This window comes from Monocercomonoides exilis (assembly GCF_001643675.1).
Source record: "Monocercomonoides exilis strain PA203 chromosome Unknown scaffold35-1074681, whole genome shotgun sequence".
Lineage (NCBI taxonomy): Eukaryota > Preaxostyla > Oxymonadida > Polymastigidae > Monocercomonoides > Monocercomonoides exilis.
Window position 1 is genome coordinate 749467 of NW_027150580.1, and position 19651 is coordinate 769117.

The following is a 19651-nucleotide window of genomic DNA, read 5'->3' on the forward strand; positions in this document are numbered from 1 at the left end:
CATAAGTTATTATTATTTTTCTTTTTCAATTCGATTTTTGAAAGGACAATGCTGTAAAATTATTTGAACATAAAGAATTATCTAATGAATATAGACTATTGACCAAATATCAATTTCGTTTGAGTGATAGAGCATGTTTTCACTGATATTTTTGTTGATGAACAACATTATTATTATTTCATATATCGTAAAGATTAAGAAAAGAACACTTATTGCAAATACTGTTTAAAGAATCAGCATTCTTCTTCAGTTGTTTAACTTGATGCTTTCATGATCAAACCTGTTCACTATGTTCCGATTTTCCCACATCTCCAACATTGCACGATCATTCTCTCAAATGTGTTTATTATCAGCCAAATATTTATTTATCATAATTTATTATGGGCGTTAACAAAGTTGAGTCATTTCTCATTTCATGAATTTGATTATCAAGTTTTTCAATCTGATTTTTCAAACTTGAGCTATTTGCATATTTCAAAACATTGATTCAATCTCATTCCATGTGATCTCTTGAATTTCGTTCACCATAGTTTGTGACTGATATGTGTTCGATTTATGCTTGTGTCGATCAGTGGAAACACAGACAATTGAACATCAAAAGGAATGTTTCTGAAATTCGTTTTAATCCAAGTTGCGATGATGACTCACTCTCAAGATGCAGATGCAATTGGCTTGACAGAAACTTTCGTGAAGCAAAGTGGGAGTGAAAGCAGCAGTGGAGCATCAATCGATCATGAAAAGAGTTCATTGAAAAGTGCCTATGATCTGCTTGGAGACAATGAAGAGTGCCATTTGATGGTGGTGGATGATGCTGCTGCGCTGACAGTCGAGCCAATCACATTCAACAAGAGTCACGGAATAACCATTGAAGGAATAGAGAGCAACGGATACAGAAACACTGAAACAGCAATTGACTGCACTGTTTCAGCATCATCAGTTTTGTTCAATTGTGCAAAACATGTTGAATTCAAGCATTTGGCATTCAACTTTCCAGTATCAAGATCAAACAAATACACAGTCATCAGTGCAGGATCTGATTCTATTTCATTGACAATCAGCGATTGTCGTTTTGTGAGGGTTAATGCCAAACAACAAAATGGAGCTGTTGCTAATGTCAACGGAGACAATCTGGTTGCGAACAATCTTGTGAGGGTCACAGCTGGGACAGCAACACTGAATGCAGTGACATGCAAAGATGACAAGGAAACAGTGACATTCTCGAATTCTCCATTCAGCTTCATTGGAGCAAGCGAAGTCTCATTGTTTGGAGTTGCAATCAGCAAGGTGAATGTGCTCAACGGAGCTGCAATCAACATCAAAGATCGGATTCACAACCCAACAAAAGTTGTCATTGAGGGAATGAACATGACGGAAGTGAATTCAGAGGGAAGAACTGTGGGAGGTTTGCAAATATCTCTTGTATCTGAAGAGTCAACAGCAGACATCGGAAGAAGCAGTAAATGCACATTTAAATCGTGCACAGCACCAAATGGAAAATCTGGGGCAATGTTTGTGAAAATGCCAGAGGCAATGTCTCACTTGAAACTTCCATTGGCAAACAATTTGGATATCGACAGATCAAACATTGCACGTTCAACAGCCACATCTTTATTCATTTCTGCACCAGATTACGAAGAGTTCAGAGATCAAGAAGATGCATTTGAGTTTGCCCAAGACAATTCCGATGAAGTTAATTTGGTCGATGGAGAAGATAGTGAATTCACAAAGGTTATCAAGCAAGTTATGAGTACGGGAACAGAGATTATGGATCAAGTGAAAAAATCAAATTCACCAGATTTTGTGGTGGATCTCATACACCTTATCGTTGGTGTTGTTATGGGAGCAATTATTATGATTGTCAGTTTCAAGACATGTTGCTGTTCTTAATGGAAAACTTGTAATGTTGTTATTTTCATGTGTCTTTAACAAGATAACAACAAAAAACATCTCTTGAACACTCAACGAGATTTTCGACTATCACTCGTATTTATTGAAACGTTTCTCGTTTTCTTTTTTTCTTTTTCTTTTTCTTTTTCTTTTTCTTTTTCTTGTTTCATCAAATATGAAACATCATATATGATAAACGGAAAAGAAAGAATACTATTATTATTATTATTATCATTCTGCAGTGATTCAATATTAAAAATATTGAAAAAAGTTTCAACGTTTTTTTCAGACAGAGAAAACAACCAACCTTTTCTGTGATATTTAACTTGCTTGCAATTATCAGAATGATTATCACTCCTAAGTTTGTCTCACAAAAAAAAGAAAACACACACCTGCCAAAATTTTTTCAAACGCTTTTGAGACATTTTGAAACGATTGGAATTCTTTTTTTGAAAATGAAAAATCAGAGGAATACATGTTGAAATTTCTGAAAATTTCTGAATGAAGAAAAAGATCATTCAGAAGTTAAAATGTGGAGAATGGAGAGGGAAAGGAAGAAAAAGGTGATGAAGAGGAACATGAACATTAAAATGATATATGATATTGTTTAAGAAAAATTCATATTCTAAAAAAGTTGGATGAAGAAAGTTGAAAAAATTGCAGCCAAAAAATGAGGGTTGAGCAATGATATGAAAATATCAGAATGATTTCTTAATAAAAGAAAAAAGTGGAGAAAGAAGAATGAAATAGGCAAAGAACAGAAAAGACAGAAATCTGAATATCTCCAACAATCCAAACATGCATTCAATCTTGAAAGCGTTGAACAAATATCGTGGGAGAAAATGTTGATCCAAAAGTGAAAATATAAAACAGAAAGCATTTCTTTTGAGAAGAAACGAAAAATATGAAAGAGAATAAAAAACTTGAAAATAATGTTAGGTTTATTTGCCCACAAGGACGATTGAAGAAAAAAGAGACAATAATCAAAGAAAAAGAAGAAGAAAAAGAATATGGATTGAATCTGATGATAAAAGTGCATTAGCACCTTTATTTTCAAGAAAAACATCCATTCAATTCCTTCTCTTTTATTTGAGATCACGATCTATGGGCCATCGCCACGATCGGATCAATGTTGCAATCTTCGCAATTCGCGACATTTCCTGGACTTACGCCGTCGACCGAAGCAGCCGGACTGCCAGGTGGGGCGCAAAGCCAGATGAACGTCCAATCGCAGCCGCAGCTCCTTTCTCCGCCGTTTATCAGCCAGCCGACAGGATCTTCAACACAGCCTTCAGATAAAGAAAAGAGCAGACGAGAAGAAGAAGAAGACATGTACGAAGCTGCAGCATCTGTTTTTGTAGAAGTTTTTGGACAGGATCCCGTTAAATCTTTACTCGACATTCAGATACCTATTTTTTCAGTTGAAAGAATTCAACAGGAATATTCATTACACGATTTAAGCCCCTTATTGCCTCCAAAGCCTCCGCCAGCTACAAAATCCAAGAACTGGTTCAACGATGCTCTAGACAATGCAGGATATAAACAGGAAACGTGCCTATGTCAAGCTTTCAAAGCCGTAATGTTTTGCTTAGCCGAAATAGATTCCAACAAAGAGAGCGCACGACAGAGAGCTTCAGATGCGCTTGTCCTCACGGCAAAAGCGTTCCAGGAGGCCAGAAATACAAGAATTCAAGGGCGATTCGGGTTTAAAGCAGCGGAAAAAATGAGAGCGGAAGCGGCGGCTGGACTGTTGACAGCGAGACAAGAACAGATCCTGAAAGAATCGGAGCTAGAAACTGATTTGGCTAGTGCGCGAAGGAGATATAGGAGTTTTGAAGCAATGCTTGAGGCGAAGAAGGAAAAAAGGGATTTTTATGAAGCCAGTCCAGTTAAGGCGCCGTCAAAAGGAGGAGCAGGTCAGAAGTTTTTTCGTTACAGGCCCCGCTCTTTCTCAGGAAGGAGAAGCTATGGAAGCCGAACAAAAGCAGCAGGATGGGCCAGTCGGAGTCGGGGTCTCTAAAGGAAGTAACGAAAGCTACGGAGAAAGAGTCGCAGCCAGATCAGATCATTGGAGGAAGGACCGTGCTGTTTTTAAAGGCATGGGAAGAGATTGGAGGAGGAGATTTGATCCGAAATGGGATACAAGCGATGTGGAAGAACAGAAGAGAAAGAGAGAAACTTTCAAAGATGTCGTACAGAGATGGAGCCGAGCGAACAAGCGAGGAGCACAGAAGAGCCTTCAAGGATTTGTTGGAGGAACAGACGAGGAACGGAATAGTGGAGGAGATAAATCAGGAAGATGTCAAACACAGGAACAACGTATTCCTAATCAAGAAGAAGAACGGAACCTGGAGACAGATCTTAGACTGTCGTCGTTTGAATGCAGCGGTCCTCAGAACGCATTTCAAATGCGACAACGAGAGAACAGTGGAGAGAATATTGCTGAAAGAAGATTGGGCAGTGACAATAGACCTTCATCAGGCGTATTATCTTCTCCCAGTTTCAAAGAATCTCAAACCATATCTCGCTTTCAGATTTCTCGGAAAAGATTACGTATTCAAAGGAATGCCTTTCGGATTCGTAGATGCACCCAGAATATTCACACATGTGATGAGGAAAGTGACGAAGGAAATAAGAAGAAGATGGCATGTGCGGTTGGTAGCCTATTTGGACGATCTGCTCATATTACATCAAGATCAAATGCATTTAAGAAGAATTACGGAGGAAATTGTGCAGTTTTTAGAGTCGCTTGGGCTGCTAGTAAACAAGGAAAAAAGCCACCTATCTGCCAGCAGAGAGTTTGTTTACCTCGGATACAGATGGAACACGGAAATGATGGAGGTTCAGTTGACGGAGGACAGAAGACTTGTATTGATGAAAGAAGTGGACAAATGGAAAGTGAAAGCAGTGAAAGCCAAGAAGGTGAGAATAAGAGATCTCGCCTCGTTCATTGGAAAACTCAGCGCAATTCGTTTCGTTCAGCAAGACGCTTCCCTATGGCTGCATTCCATGTATCGCCTCTTACAAAAAGGATTGGAGTTGCAAGGATGGAACGGACAGATGAGAATCAACGCATCTATTATACAGCAGATTCTGCAATGGAGGAAGATATTGAAATCACGCCCTCGACGCAAGCTGATTCCAGTGTTTGTCCCACAGGCAGTAATGACAACAGATGCATCGGAGGTGGCGTGGGGTGCTACGCTGTCAATCAACAACCAACTGTTAGACGCGCACAGTCGGTTTCCACAGCAACTTACGAAACAATCGTCGAATTGCAGGGAGCTAATGGCGGTGTGGTTAGCTCTCAACCATTTTGGCCCAGCGCTTCAGAGGAACGGAATCAGTCGGCTGCATCTGAGGTCGGACAACACAGCGGTTGTCTACAATATAAACAGATGGAATGCAGGAAAGAACTTGAGACCCGTGCTGAGAAAGATATGGAGATGGAAGGAAGAAACACATATACAGATGAGAGCCACACACATCCCAGGCATCAAGAACACAAGGGCAGACGCGCTGTCAAGACTAGAGAGAGCAGGGGATTACGAAGTGCGAGCAGAAGATCTGCCGGAGATTCTGAAGATAGCTCAGAGGACACCAACACTGGATGCGTTTGCGGCAGTTCACAATCACAAGTTGGAGAGATGGTGTGGCATCAACAGTCCGATTGCAGAGGATGGTCTCATAGTTCCATGGAAAGACGAAGTTGTTTTGGCTCACCCTCCTGTGCCGCTGATTGTACCAACGATTCAGAAAGCGATGAGGGAGAAAGCACAAGTGATCTTACTCCTGCCGAACTGGAGAGGCCAGAACTGGGACGCTCTTTTGAAGTCGATACCACACAGGAGCTGGGACTGGAAGCTGCAGAAGGAAGTCTTACGGAAAGGCCCTTCAATGCAATGGACGAATGCCAGTCTTCCTCCAGGACGGTTGAGGATCGTGTTGTTGAATCCATACAGCGTGACGGAGAAGAATGGTGGAAACGCGCTTTGGAGCAGAAAGCTTTCTCAACAAATCTTGCAGAGGAATGCCGCAAGGGAATAGCGGAGACAACATGGAGAGGATACCTCTTTGGCTTTGCACATTTTGGAAAGCAATGGGAAGAATGTGGACACAAAGAAATACCAGACAATATTTTCGATTGGGCATCGAATTGCGCAAATGTATTTTTATCCCTTAGAAATGGCGGAATGTCGCTTACGTGCCTACAAATAACAAGAGCTGCAGTTTCTTTTTATTCCAGTCTCGTTTTCAATACGTGCTTAGGAGATATCCCACTCATAAAGATGCTATTCAGAGCATTCAGAAGAACAAACAGATCAAAGAAGAAGGAAAACAGAGAAATTTGGAACCCACAGACGTTGTTGAAGTATTTCGCAGATCAGGGACCGAATGAGACATTGAGCTTTAAGCAACTGACAATAAAGGTTATTGTGTTAACAATGTTATTTTCAGCCTGCAGATTTACAGAGCTTGAGAGAATAGACATGAGAAATTCAAGGTTTAAAGAAGAAGGAATATATCTTGACACGAGACTGAAGACTTCGGAAACACGCACAGAGATTGCCGTTCCGTATTTACCAGAGTTGCCACTTATTTGTCCTGCTTTCGCGATTAAGACCTTATGGGAGAGAGTGAAACAAGCTAACCCAAACACAAACAGTCTGCTTCTAAATACAAACACTTTTGCCCCATTGACAGCTGGAGGGATTCGCAAACTTGCCAAGGAAGCACTGACCAACGCAGGGATACCAGACACATTCACTCCATATTCCATCAAGGCAGCTTCGATTTCGGCTTTGACAATGGCAGGTATTCCTCCGGTGCAGATTGCAAAGTTTGCTCGCCTTTCGCCACAAACAAACACATTAGTTAAACATTACTTTAGGGCGGATTTGGCATCATCAATGGGCAGGGTGATTGCTTCATCATCAGAAGGAACGACAAAGCAGGCGCAGCGTGCTGAAGAAGACAAACAGAGAGGAATGAAAGAAAGACAGAACAATGATGAAAAGAAGGTTGCAATTGTGAGAAAGCAGTTCAATATGAGACAAAGAAATGACAGAAACCAAGCGACAGATTTCTCCCAAGCAATAAAGCCTTCGAAGATTGAAGAACCAAAGGAAGATGGAAGAGAGGATACAGAATATGACAAAAGGTTTATTATCAGAACAAGAGCTCAATCAAAGAAAGAAGAAATTCAGAAGGAATGGAAAGTGTCAAAAGCTGTAGTCATGATGGTATCAGAAATGCCCAACTAACATTTGATCTCAAATAAAAGAGAAGGAATTGAATGGATGTTTTTCTTGAAAATAAAGGTGCTAATGCACTTTTATTAGAAAAGAAAAACGAAATTCAATTCCTTCTCTTTTTCCCACCACCGTTTTCACTCCCAACCCCTCTTTTATATATAAGTTTTTAACATTCTCTTGTGTTCCACAATTCCTTTTCTTAGCGTTTATTTGTTTTTAAAACGCTTATTTTTTCAAACAAATGCATAAACCCTCACATCGCTACCACATTGATCCTGGGCGATGGCCCATAGATCGTGATCTCAAATAAAAGAGAAGGAATTGAATTTCGTTTTTCTTTTCTAAACTTTTTGAAGATGTAGCACTTTTGTCTGCGAACCCAGATTAAACAAACTGAGAAGTCAAAAAATGAAAAAAGTGAATAAAAAGTGCATGTTCAGCTGAATCGACATGAAAACGTTGTGAAAATTCATCAGTCGAAAATTTCACCTTCATCAACATCTTTTCATCTGAAAACGCGCCAGTTGCATCAGAAATGTTTCAATGGTCTTTGATTGTTTCATGCAACACACAAAATGGATTTTCTAAAAATATTAAAATGTTTGTGATTGTTGTTTTTTAAATTATTCCACTAGAAATACTGCAGACTTCTTCTCATTCAGCTCAACATCACCACAAGCCACTCCAATAGAGAGAGGAATTATATTCCCAATGTTTGAAAATCTTCTTCTTCATATTTTGTTGTTAACAGCCGTGTTTGACTTTCTTTTTCGCTTCTTCTTCTTTCTTAAGGATAGATAATGAGCGAAAACTGAGTTAATCTGAACAAAATCCATTCTATTGTTCATTATTCGAAAAGACATCGCCTTTGAAAAAACTTTTTTTGGAAAACATTTCTGACCTTCACATCAACGCAGATGAATGAAACAAAGAGAAGATGGCAAAAGAATAAAAAAGTTAAATGGAAAAGACTTTTGAAATAAGCCCAACAGAAAAGAGAGACAAGTCACTTTCACAGAAATGGATTTGGCACTTTCTTTTCACTGAGTGTTTTTTTGGAGAATCATTATCATGTTTTGACAGAACAACCAATTTATTTCCAATTCAATTTATTGATCATTTGAAGCAGACGGCGGACATTGAACATCAGATGGTGTTTGTTTCTGCATGCTCTTCTTCTTCTTCTTCATAAGCAATTCAATAAACTCTCTCACTCACTGCTTTTTTCTTCAACATTTCATTCATCTATCAGTGCTGAGATAATTTCACAATCTCCACCTGCTTCACGAGGATATCATCATATTCACATAAACATTCAACTTTTTCTTATCAAATTCATCACAACACGTTTGTATCCCATTCGTTAAACACATTTTATCGATTCTTTTCATCATTTCTTTTTTTATTCCACAATTTTTAATGTCAGTTCGAGAATGACAATCAGTATATTTCATTCTCCAATTTTTGAATGGAACTGTTTCATGGAATGAAAATTGTGCAAACTTGTAATTTTTTCTTTTTGGAAACAAAAATGTTGAATGAAGATAAAAAACTGTTTTGTTTTTTGACTTTCGTTCACTTTTTTCAGTTAAATGAATTTTTTCCCTTTGTTTTCACTTCTTGAAAATATTTCTTTTCTCCAATTAGTGCAAAATCTAGTTGTGGATTCCATTTTCTTTTTGATTTTTTGACGAGGCGCATTAGAAGGAGTAAAAGATAGAGTGATTGAAAAAAGCAAGTTATCTTTTGTTGCTTAGACATTTCAATCTAATCACCAAACACAAAGAGAAAGTTTCTTTATCTTTTCTTTCACATTTATTTCACAAATCCTTCATATGGGACGATATTTTCTGCTTTTTGAATTTTGTTCCATTCTGCACATTTAATTAATTTATCAATTTCAAAAAATTTCCAATGGTTTTTTGACATGAGAATGAAAGATCTCTCATGATATGGTTGTGGAAAAGGTGTGGAACAAATTGTTGTTTTTTTCATAAATGAAAGAATTGTGCCCCATATCCACATGATTTGATGAAGTCTTTTAAATAAGGGAGGAAAAAAACGATAATGCCAAAACAATTTATCTTTCGTAATTGTTTAATTTCTTTATTTCATCAATATTTAGTGAGATACATTAAAATTTTTATAAAAGAAAGATTCAAATGATTTTCCTTCAATTTTGTGAAATTATGAAAAAAATAAATAAAAAATTTGAGAAACAAAGCCAAAATAATAGAATTTGGCTAAACATTTACAAAATAATCAGAAATATCCAAAGATAATTGACGGTTGTATTTTCCTTTTAGAAAATCTAATATTTCACAAAAGCTTGTAATGATATCTTCATATCCTTCTTCTTCCAACTTTTCAAATGTATTCCTTTTTGTTGCCTTTCTTTTCGCTTCTTCCATTTTGCAATCCTCCTCTTCTTTCAATTTCTTTGAAACATTCATTAAGAACAGCAAGCCATCATATGCAATTTCGTCATTCAATGTTGGCCTCTGTATCTCCTCAAAAACAGAATCAATAGCTCTTCCTTTCAGCAAGCCATCAATTCTCATATCTCTGTTGCCTGCTACTGCTTCAAATACACTTATGGACTGGCTGCAAATGTTTCTGAAATTATCCCTTGCCGCTCGAAATACATTTGCAACACTGTTGATTAGCCCAGCATTTCCTTCATTCCACAATTTGCAATGGAGTAAATATAACTCCAAGGTTCGTATCCATCTCAATATAATAAGCTCTTCTTTCGTATCTTTTCTTTCTTCTTCTTTTTTCTTCTTCCAATCCACACATTTCACCAGCTCTTCCATTTCTCTTGCTGCTTCTCTTCCAAAATGTAGCTCATTCACGATGACTTCTTCCAAACTATTATCGTACCTTAATCTGTTCAATAAAAACATCCAAGCCGATTGATATGCAAGCTGTGTCATATTGCTACACTCTTGATGATAAAGTGTGATCTCTTTGATTTCATCTAGGAAAAGCTCTTGTTTCAGGAACCAACAAAACAGAGAAAGAAATTTAAAAAAACCTCAAAAATAAAATAGAATACTCATACCGTATATTTGATGTTGCTCAACGTAAGCAAAGCAATTTCCACTTCTTTTTGAACTTTCTCGCTTTCCTCTTTCTTCAAAGCAACTTTCAGAAGACAAGATACACAAATTTCAGTTACTGTTTCTGGAAGGTCATCATATCCGCAATGTTAAGAAAGGAAACATTCACACAAATCAGACAAAAGCATTTTGTTCATTTCTCCTTTCTTCTTTTCTTCATCAATAATCATCTTCTCAAATCTTTTCCTCAACGAAGATTCTTTAAATCTTAGATTCCACACACCTTTCAGCACTTTGCAATATCCAACATGCTTCAACAATAATAATACATTTTCCATTGTCATTTTCTTTTTTTCAATCATTTGATGTATTTTATCAAACAGATCTTTTGTGAAAACGAACTTCAGTTCTTCTTCATCCATTCTATCAATAGCTTTGTTCATTTCAATGATTTTTTGTTTCTGCACAATTTCAGAAAAATCTTCCAACCCAGAAAGCAATTCTTCAATAAAAAGGAAAGAATGAAAGAAAACCTATCATCTGAAATTCTACAAAACAATGAATGCGAACCTGTGAACTTTTTTGTGTTGTTCATCTCCAATATAATTTTTTTTGAAAAAAAATAGAATTTGAAAGCAAAGTCATTTTGCCATTCATATCGAATTTGCATATGTTTGGATAGAAGAAATGGATGTCAAATAAAATCTCAAAGAAGTCAATGAAATATCTGGAAACATACTATTCCCAATTTTAATGACGTTTTTGACTAAGAATAATAAAAAAAGTCAACGGCTTGTATATTTCTTTATTTGTTATGGATTCAAAGATCGAATAGTTTTATTTGAGCGGGAATATTCATCTGCAGATTGAGAAATCCGTGAATGAGCATTACCTGTAGAACTAGGAATATTATTTCCTGTGTGACAACAGACAATGGTGGAGATGCAATATTTTTGGAATTCTGCCTGATGACTTTTGTCAATTGGATGGCCAAGGGAAATACACCAATTTCATCAATAACACAAAAAGACATAATGTATGTAATTTATATTGTTCTATTGATTGTGAAGATATTTCTATCTGTATCCTTTCGAAAGTTCAGGAATCCAACTTATTGTTGAAATGGCCAATCTCCGCTTTGTGGAGCAACACGATGAGAATGGTGCAGATTGTTATATAGCCATTGGGAAATAAAGGAATATGCGCAAATTTCATGATTTTCATTGTTTTCATTGAAATAAAGAAGAAAAAAAATTCAGATAAATTTTTTTTTCAATAAAGACAAAAAGATGATTTTCTTTGAAAGAAGGAACAATCAAAATTATATAGAATTTTGGAGCATAATGCAGAAGGAGCAGTTTGGAATATTTTTTGGGCAAGGAAAGTGGATGGCAACATGGAAAGCAAGATATTTATTGCTAAAAAAGTCAAATAAATTATGCAATTTAATGAAATTGGAGCTCAGTGAAATTTCTGTTGAAGCACTTTCTTTTTCATTCCAATTTGAAAAGTGCGCACGCTATTTTTAGAATATTAATCAGTGAAGCAAGTTGTTTTTCATTAAACCATTGAAACAGATGAAATGAAGATCAACAGCTTCTGCTTTGACTTATGCATTTGAAAGGATCACGAAACTTGTGAGGATTGCTTCAATTATGTTCATCTTGCACCTTGATAATATTTGCAAGTGAAGTTGGAGAAATCTTGCTGCCTCAGTATTACAACATGATTTTGAAGGATTTTTTTAAATTCTCTTATGTGCTCTTTTTTCAACAACATCATCTTCTTCTAAAAAACAATCTTGCTTCATTTTTTAAGAAATCGGTATATTTTTCGTTTATAAGCTATTCGGAACAGAGAGCAAATTTCAGCCATTGAAAACCATAAGCGTTTGAAAGATATTCTTTTCCATCTTTTTCATTAGCTTCATCAGCAACAATCTAACCATCTCAATCAAACCATTTCTATATTTTTCCATTTCATTCAATTTCAAAGTCTCCAAGTTATTCACTTGAAACGGTTGCTAATTCTTTGTTCTTCAACCAAATTGTATTTGATACCATTTTCTCTGCAAAGGCTGTCAGCATTTCTCGTCTTCTTAATATTCATGAAAACTGACTCATTTCCATTCTTAACCTTTTCATGCAAACATGTACATGTGAAAATCACTATTTCCATCATTTCTTCTTCTCTATCATCATCATCATCATCATCATCTTATTCTTCTATTTTGCGGATCTGTTTTACCCGTCGAAGCAAAAATTATTCAGTTTGTTAATTTTTTCCTTGTCTTTTTTAAATTGCTGATTTGAAATGAATAATTCAAGTCCTCTTCATTCTCTTTCTTTGAATTTAACCCGTTCATTATCATGTGATTATTTTTTGAGTTCATGTTCAGTCCATGACTTTGACAGTTTGATTGAACAAAAGCATTATCGAATATGTTTTTGAAACAAATGATATTCTAATTTTGAAAAACAATCCAATTTTTCAAATCTTTTTTTCCACAAACAATAAAGAGATGCTAGTTCGTCTGTCATTTTTATTTATCAAAACGAGCGTGAAAATGTTCACAGTATTTTTGGATAATTTCTCATTTGCTTTTCAGAATTTGTTTCAATGTTATTGATCATTAATCCCATAATAGGAGAAGTTTTTTGAGAAAAGTGAAGATTCACTTGCCTTATTGGCACTTCCCAACAACTAGTTTCATTTAGCAATTTCATTTTTTTGCAACGATTGTTTTTCATAAAGTTACATCTGAAGTAAGATTATACTTTTCCAATTTGAAAGCGAATAATTATGAACAAAATGGATCCTTCTATTGTTGGAAAAAGAGTTGATGAATTTGGAGAGTTGCTCCCGACTGAAAAATATTTTTGTTTGTGCATTTCTTTCATTTAAGCATTGCCAGGCTTCACATATTGTTATGATGCTTGAAGTACTATTTTATGAACTGGAAGATTACGATGAGGAAGGGCAGAAACGAAAAATCGAAGAAATAAGTGGATCCATGAAAGAAACGGATGAAAATGCAATTATCCCTTTTTTCACAATCGAATTTTTCGACGAACTTAATAAAATGATTGAGGAAAAGAAAATCAATTTTGATAATGTCTTTGCGTTGCTGAAGCATATTGGATATTGCAAATTATTTTTAAACTTACGGAACTATTGCTTTAGTTATTCTTTGCTGTCTGAAAGATTTGAAAAGATGATAATCATTGAAGAGAAGAAAAAAGAAGAAAAGAATGAAAGGATTTTTGTTGATCTTTGCGAATGCTATCTCATGCTCAGCGACATATTTTCTTCAGGATTGCTTTCAATTTGCGTGCCTTGCCTTTTGAATGTTGCCTTGAAGAAAGAGGAAAGCGAGGAGGTTCAAAAAGAAGTGGAAGTGGCTCTGCTGGCTTTGAGCTGTATCTGCAACTTGATTGTTTGAATTTTTTTTTGATGATTTAAATTATTTCTTTCTCTTTTAAAAAGTATTTGAAGCAAGAATTATATTTGAATGAAATCAAAGAAATCATCAAATGTCATCAGGAGTATCACAATCTTACACGACTTGCCTATTTGTCTGCATGGGTTTTTTTGATTAACCGATTATTTAAAGATGGAAATTTGGAAGAAATCATCGTGAATGATCTGAATTTTGTTAGAGATGCAAGAAGAGAATTGGAAGAGCTGATGAAAAGTATAGATTTAAAGAGAGAGAAAGAAGAAAGAAGAAAAGGAAAAGATACGAAAGAAGAGTTTTCTTTAACGATATGGCTCCGAACGTTGGAGCTTTATTTTCGTAATTGCGAATTGAGGAATGAAGAACAAGTTGAGATTTTAATCAGAGTTGTAAACGTATTTCGAGCGGCAAGGGATAATTACATAAAAATAAGTGATATGTGCATTCATTTATTAAGAAGAATGGCAGAAAATAATGTTGTGAAGCTTGAAGACTTGCTGAAAGGAGGAGCAGTTGATGCTGTTTTACTGGAGATTAAGCAACCAACGTTGAATGACAAAATCGCATTTGACTTCTTGAGATTTTATATGATTGTTTTAAAGCGATTGAAAGAGGAGAAGGATGATGAAATGGAAGAAGCGAAAAGAAAAGTGTTGAAAATGGAAATGTTAGAAAAGTTGGATGAAGAAGGATGTGAAGATATAATCACAAGTTTTCGAAAAAAAAGTTATTATTATTACATTAAGTTTAGAAATAATTGGGATTATTTTTGAATATTTAAGATTATAGTGTATTAATGTTTGATGAAATGAAATACATATTTTTTTAATATCAAAAAAAATTCAAATTTTCTTTTATGAACATTTTTACAAAGAAGAAGTCAAAGTTTTTTGAATATATTTTTTTTAAAATTAAGTTTTAATTTAACTTCATTTTAATGAAAAATAACGAATAAAAAAATCAAGTGATGAAGTTATATAATAAATATTTATTTTTTGTAAATGGATGAAAATGAATTATTCAGAGTCGAGCTGCTAAAAGAAATTAATGATAACGATTCATTTTTAAGATTTAATGCTGTTTCAAGAATTTCCACGATTGCTCAACATATTGGTCCAAAGTCCACTTTAAATCATCTCCTTCCAGAACTACAAAGTGTGACATTTATTAAATTCAGATTTATTACTCAAATTTTTAATTGAAATAATTCCTTCCTTCCTTTTTTAATAATCTTGGGATAGAACTTTACTTTGATGAAGATAAAATTCTTTTTGCTCTTGCTGAAGAACTTGGAAAACTTGGTGAATATGTTGGCGGGAAAGATAAAATTTCTCTTATTTTTCCGTATTTAGAACCCCTCTGCACAGTTGAGGATTTGGATGTCTGTGAAAGGGTTTGCTTTTGCAGTATTTGCATAAATCTTTTAAATTAGCTTTTTTAATAAAAGGCTTGCACATCATTAAACGCATTAATTTCAAACTGTGAGGATTCTCATACAGAAGAAGATTTTCGCTCTTTGATCAAGAGATTGGCGAGATCTCATTATTACACTGCTCGTTCATCATCAACGTTTTTAATACCAACAGCATTTAAGCTATTTACATATGGAAAATCGGAACTAGTCAGGTGCTGTCATACAAATGATTAAATCGTTTCATTCTGCCTATTATTTTGATTTGAAAATGTTTTTTTTGATTCAGAATGTTTGAACACTTATGTAGAGATGAGGTACCTGAGGTGCGAAAATCAGCTTCAAAAAACATTCAGGTCTGAAAATTGTAATTATGTTGATTGTTTTTTGATGCTAATTCTATAAATAATTTGTTGCCCATTCAAAAATTATTATTATGAAATAAAAATATTTTTTGATTGTTTATTTAATTGCGATATGGAATTCAAGTCTTTAATCTTCAGCTTTTTCCCAACATCTTCAGATGTGATATCGATCATCTCCACATCATCGCCCTCATCGCAGCTGCCTTTGTCCAACATCCCATCAGCCATCTTCTCCAGCGGTTCTGCTGTCGATTCCAGCTATTTCTCTGCGGTGATGAAGTGCTTGCTCATTAGCAGCGATGATTTGTACCCAGCCATGCGCTTCCACGCGTGCGGGGTGATGATATCTCTGTTTCTGCTTCTTCGGAAGGAGGAGGAGGAGACAGAAGACAAAGAGAGAAGAGACAGAAGAGAGGAGAAGACGCACCACCCGACCTTCAGCCCCTGCAGCACAGCCACTGGGGTAAGCACCTCCAGCAGCGCCACAAGCAGAAGCCGGAGCGAAAAGGACGACGAGAGCGCTTCGAAGGCGAAGGCAGCGTTTGCAAAGGAAGGAGCACGGAGAGAGTCTGTGTACAGCGCAAATTCGGCATCGACTCTGTCATCGGGATCTTCCTCTTCGGCACCTTCGCTTCACTCAAACAATGCTTTTATGCCATCATCATCATCATCTGCTGCTTCTTCTTCTTCTGCTTCTTCTTCATTTGACATCGAAGTTCCGCCATTGTCTCCTTCTTCTCCGCTCTCTTTTGGGCAGATGGCTGCTCCAACTCATCAGCAATCATCCAATTCATCTGCTTCTTCTTCTTCTGCTTCTGCTTTTTTGACTTCTTCCACTTCTTCCACTTCTTCCACTTCGATGTTGGCATCTTCTGCGTCTGCTTCCCTTTTGCCATCAGCCTCTTCGTCGATTGGGCTTTCTCCAACAGACTCTTCCAATTCATCTGCACATGTGCCTTCGTCTGCTAACTCTTCTTCTTCTTCTTCTTCTTCTTCTTATGCCTCTTCTTCTGTCTCTTCCATCTCATCTGCTTCATCCACCTCACAACCACAACCTCAATTCCCTGCCTTATCTTCATCATCATCATCATCCACTCCTCCTCCTTCTCTTCCTTCTTCACTTCCTCCCTCCTCCCATCCATCAGACACACACAACAGCCTCTCTCTTCTGCCTTCTTCCTCTTCCATCCTCCAACACATCATCCACTTCGGTAGCGATGACTCGTGGCGCGTCCGCTTTCGTGTGTGCGAGGGAATTGAGCAGATTCTGCCCTTCTGCTCTTCTGACGAGCTGATCACGCATATATTCCCTCTTTACGCAAAGATGATGAAGGTTTGATATTTTTTTTTCTTATTTGTGTTTGATGCATAGATTATTTTGAATTTCTTTTTATTTATTTATTTATTTATTTTTTATCACATATTTATTATCATTCGTCATTCTTTCACAGGACCCAGAGGAAGAAATACGCTGTCTGGCAGTGACTCTTCTTCCCCAATTAGTCCGCCTCTTCTCCATTCAGTTTTTTTATGCAAATTTCTTACCACTCATCACTGCCATTATTACAGACACTTCATCATATCTTCCTCAATCTTCTATTTCAACAGCCAATTCATCATCATCATCTTCCTCCTCTTCTTCCTCGTCTTCTTCTTCTCTGCAACAGAAACAGCATCCTTCTTCTTCCCTCTCCTCTTCCTCTGTTCGCGAGGCACTTGCTCTTTCTCTGCCAGCGCTGGCACCGTATTTTGCAGCCAACCAAGCCATCGACACGATCTATGCGATATTCATGGCCCTTCTCTTTCCATACGATGGAAACGGATTGTATTCAGTTCACTCCAATCTGAACACAAATAGAAACATTTCTTCTTCTTCTTCTTCTTCTTCTTCTTCTGTTGGATCAGCTGCTTCTGCTTCGTTGTCTCCTGTTCAAACACCTTCCTCTTCCTCTTCTTCTTCCTCCTCTTTCATGTCAACTCCAATCAGCACTTCTCTTTTGTCTGCCTCATCTCCTTCTCCTTCTCCTTCCTCTTCTTCTTCTTCCTCCTCCTCCTCTTCTTCAATTGAAGATTCTCAACGTAATCTTCAATCTTCCAGCAACAGAAACACAAACTCTTCTACCAACCAATCATCCAACACTTATCAGTCTTCATCCACTCCTTCATCTTCTTTCAGCGCTGGTTCATCGACTTCTCCAATCGAATATTTGGCTTCTGCTTCTGCTTCTTCTGTTTTACCTCAGTCTCAGTCTCAATCTCAATCTTCTTCATTCAATCAACCAAATTCATCATCATCATCATCTTCTTCTTCTTCTTCCTCTTATTCATCATCATCCACTCCATCCATTTCTTCATATCCAGTCGTTGAGAGCTCTCTTTTCTCTGCTGCTGCTTCTCTCCCTCCATCCGCAAAGGAGAACGAAGACACTGCCAATGTTCGAATAGCACTTCTGATGCCTCAGTGCTTATCTGCATTGGCCGTGAATGTTGGAGTCCCCCTCTTCCTGCAGCGCTTCCTCCCTCCCATCCTCTCCTTAACACAGGCGTCGTCTCCACTGGCAGCTGCCTCTGCTGCTTCGCACTGGCGCATCCGGCGCTGCCTGACGCAGCTGGTACCTTTGATTGTGCATCTGGTGGGGACAGAGTTTGTTGATGAGCGAGTCACTGCATACTCCCTCGCCTGGCTGGCAGACAGGGTGTTCGAGGTGAGAGAGGCTGCAGTCGCTGCCTTGTTTGAGCTGACAGAGCTGATGGGTTCAGAGTGGGTGCGGATGTCGGTGCTGCCGAGGATCACAGCGATGGCGAAGGAGCGCAGCTTTGTCTTCAGAATCACAGCTCTGAGGGTGCTTTCCTCGCTGTGCTGTACTGTCTCGTCGGATATGATAGACAATCTGTTTGTGCCGATTGTGGTGGAGATGTCGAAGGACCCTGTGCCGAATGTCAGAATTGTCGTTGCACAGACGCTGCATCAGATGCAGTTGTATGCGGACTCATCGGCAATCAAGACGAAGATTGCCAGGCCGCTCGACGACTTGATCAACGACGATGACCCGGATGTGAAGTATTTTGCGGAGCAAGCGCTGAATGATGATTGAAAGTGTTTATTTGTTTTATTTTTTTAATTGAAAGTTTTTAAAAGATGTAATTACTTATGAAGGGATTTGAATTCCTTTTAATGAAACGAAATTATTTCAATTGAACAAAATTTAACGTTATTTCGTGTACAATAATTCGCACGAAAAATAATTAACTTTTATCCATTTTTCAATCCAATTCATTTGTAATTTTTGAGAAAACACAAACACACAATAAACACATTGAACCGTGATTTTAGAGAGCAGAAATCTTATTTGTTACAATTTCAACTCTGAAAAAGTTATTCATTTTTAATTTTAATATCTGTTTTTTGGAATTGTGAAGCATTTATGCTTGTTCCATAATCGCTTTCTATAGAAACACACGAAAGAAACAATTGAGATTAATTATTTCTTATTATTTCAAGTATTTTTCACATTTAATTGAATTACAACAGATATAAGGTTAATTATTATTATATCTTCTGAATTTCAAATATTTTGTTACCAAGATAGACCAAACAAATCGTTAGAAAAGGAATTTTGGATAACAATCTTTTTATTCAATAAAGCATCAAATTAGCTTATCCAAAAATTGATCTCAACCGCATTTTTATTTGATCATTTTGTTTTAACTTGTTTTTACATGTCTGATGAGAAAAATAAAAAGATAGACGAAGAATTGGATGATGAATGCGAGGAATCTTATTATTGTATTGCAGATTTTTCTCTTGAGGAAAAACCAGAGCTCAGCGAACTTCTTTTAGATGCACCTTCATTTCAGCTTCTTGTTTGAGTTATTTGATATAAATTTCGTTTTCTAGTTTAATTACAATTATATTTTATGATTTTGAAAGGGTATAGAAAGTGATAATCCAATTATTCGGTTTGTTTTGTTTCAAAATACATATTAATAATTTATTTTTTATTTTACGAGGTTAGAGTTGGCGGAAAAGCATTTATGGGAACGCACGACAAAGCAATTGGCACTAATTTGATTTTTGAAGTTAAAGATGAGACTTCATCACAAGAAAAAAAAGAAATAAATTATTTTGGGAAAGGAGAAAATGTCCTTTCTCTTAAACCGATTCAGATTGATCCAGAAGCCTTGGCGCAGCCAACAAGATGAATTCTTTGATT

The 19651-nt window shown here is 36.6% G+C and overlaps 7 protein-coding genes across 7 annotated transcripts; 6 read left to right on the forward strand and 1 right to left on the reverse strand.

Moving 5' to 3' along the window:
- Positions 1-636: 636 nt before the first annotated feature.
- Positions 637-1887, forward strand: MONOS_2836 (uncharacterized protein; the record flags this gene model as incomplete). Its single annotated transcript, XM_067872790.1, has 1 exon — positions 637-1887. The coding sequence occupies one exon, from the start codon at positions 637-639 to the stop codon at positions 1885-1887; it is 1251 nt and encodes a 416-aa protein (XP_067723971.1).
- A 1129-nt stretch (positions 1888-3016) lies between these two features.
- MONOS_2835 (uncharacterized protein) lies at positions 3017-7151 on the forward strand (the record flags this gene model as incomplete). Its single annotated transcript, XM_067872789.1, has 2 exons — positions 3017-3803; positions 3847-7151. The coding sequence occupies 2 exons, from the start codon at positions 3017-3019 to the stop codon at positions 7149-7151; spliced, it is 4092 nt and encodes a 1363-aa protein (XP_067723972.1).
- A 2234-nt stretch (positions 7152-9385) lies between these two features.
- MONOS_17880 (uncharacterized protein) lies at positions 9386-10647 on the reverse strand (the record flags this gene model as incomplete). The annotated part of the gene is made up of 3 exons (XM_067870844.1): positions 9386-10134; positions 10207-10289; positions 10376-10647. The coding sequence occupies 3 exons, from the start codon at positions 10645-10647 to the stop codon at positions 9386-9388; spliced, it is 1104 nt and encodes a 367-aa protein (XP_067723973.1).
- A 411-nt stretch (positions 10648-11058) lies between these two features.
- MONOS_17881 (uncharacterized protein) lies at positions 11059-11458 on the forward strand. The gene is made up of 2 exons (XM_067870845.1): positions 11059-11240; positions 11302-11458. The coding sequence occupies exons 1-2, from the start codon at positions 11086-11088 to the stop codon at positions 11396-11398; spliced, it is 252 nt and encodes an 83-aa protein (XP_067723974.1). The 5' UTR covers positions 11059-11085; the 3' UTR covers positions 11399-11458.
- Positions 11459-12844: 1386 nt separating this feature from the next.
- On the forward strand, positions 12845-14634 carry MONOS_18654 (uncharacterized protein). Its single transcript, XM_067871693.1, has 2 exons — positions 12845-13640; positions 13691-14634. Exons 1-2 carry the CDS (start codon positions 13047-13049, stop codon positions 14432-14434), a joined length of 1338 nt encoding a protein of 445 aa, XP_067723975.1. The 5' UTR covers positions 12845-13046; the 3' UTR covers positions 14435-14634.
- Positions 14635-15549: 915 nt separating this feature from the next.
- MONOS_2834 (putative serine/threonine-protein phosphatase 2A regulatory subunit A) lies at positions 15550-18532 on the forward strand (the record flags this gene model as incomplete). The annotated part of the gene is made up of 2 exons (XM_067872788.1): positions 15550-16770; positions 16889-18532. The coding sequence occupies 2 exons, from the start codon at positions 15550-15552 to the stop codon at positions 18530-18532; spliced, it is 2865 nt and encodes a 954-aa protein (XP_067723976.1).
- A 625-nt stretch (positions 18533-19157) lies between these two features.
- MONOS_2833 (putative TFIIIC subunit triple barrel domain) lies at positions 19158-19640 on the forward strand (the record flags this gene model as incomplete). Its single annotated transcript, XM_067872787.1, has 3 exons — positions 19158-19301; positions 19369-19397; positions 19454-19640. The coding sequence occupies 3 exons, from the start codon at positions 19158-19160 to the stop codon at positions 19638-19640; spliced, it is 360 nt and encodes a 119-aa protein (XP_067723977.1).
- Between the last annotated feature and the right edge of the window lie 11 nt (positions 19641-19651).

Excerpts from the sequence above, each read along its gene's own strand:
- MONOS_17881 (XM_067870845.1), top strand. The coding sequence starts at position 11,086 with ATGAGCATTACCTGTAGAACTAGGAATATTATTTCCTGTGTGACAACA. Across the intron at positions 11,241-11,301 it reads ATAACACAAAAAGACATAAT|TTCAGGAATCCAACTTATTG; the intron begins GTATGTAATTTA and ends TCCTTTCGAAAG.
- MONOS_18654 (XM_067871693.1), top strand. The coding sequence starts at position 13,047 with ATGAATTTGGAGAGTTGCTCCCGACTGAAAAATATTTTTGTTTGTGCA. Across the intron at positions 13,641-13,690 it reads GCTGTATCTGCAACTTGATT|TATTTGAAGCAAGAATTATA; the intron begins GTTTGAATTTTT and ends TCTTTTAAAAAG.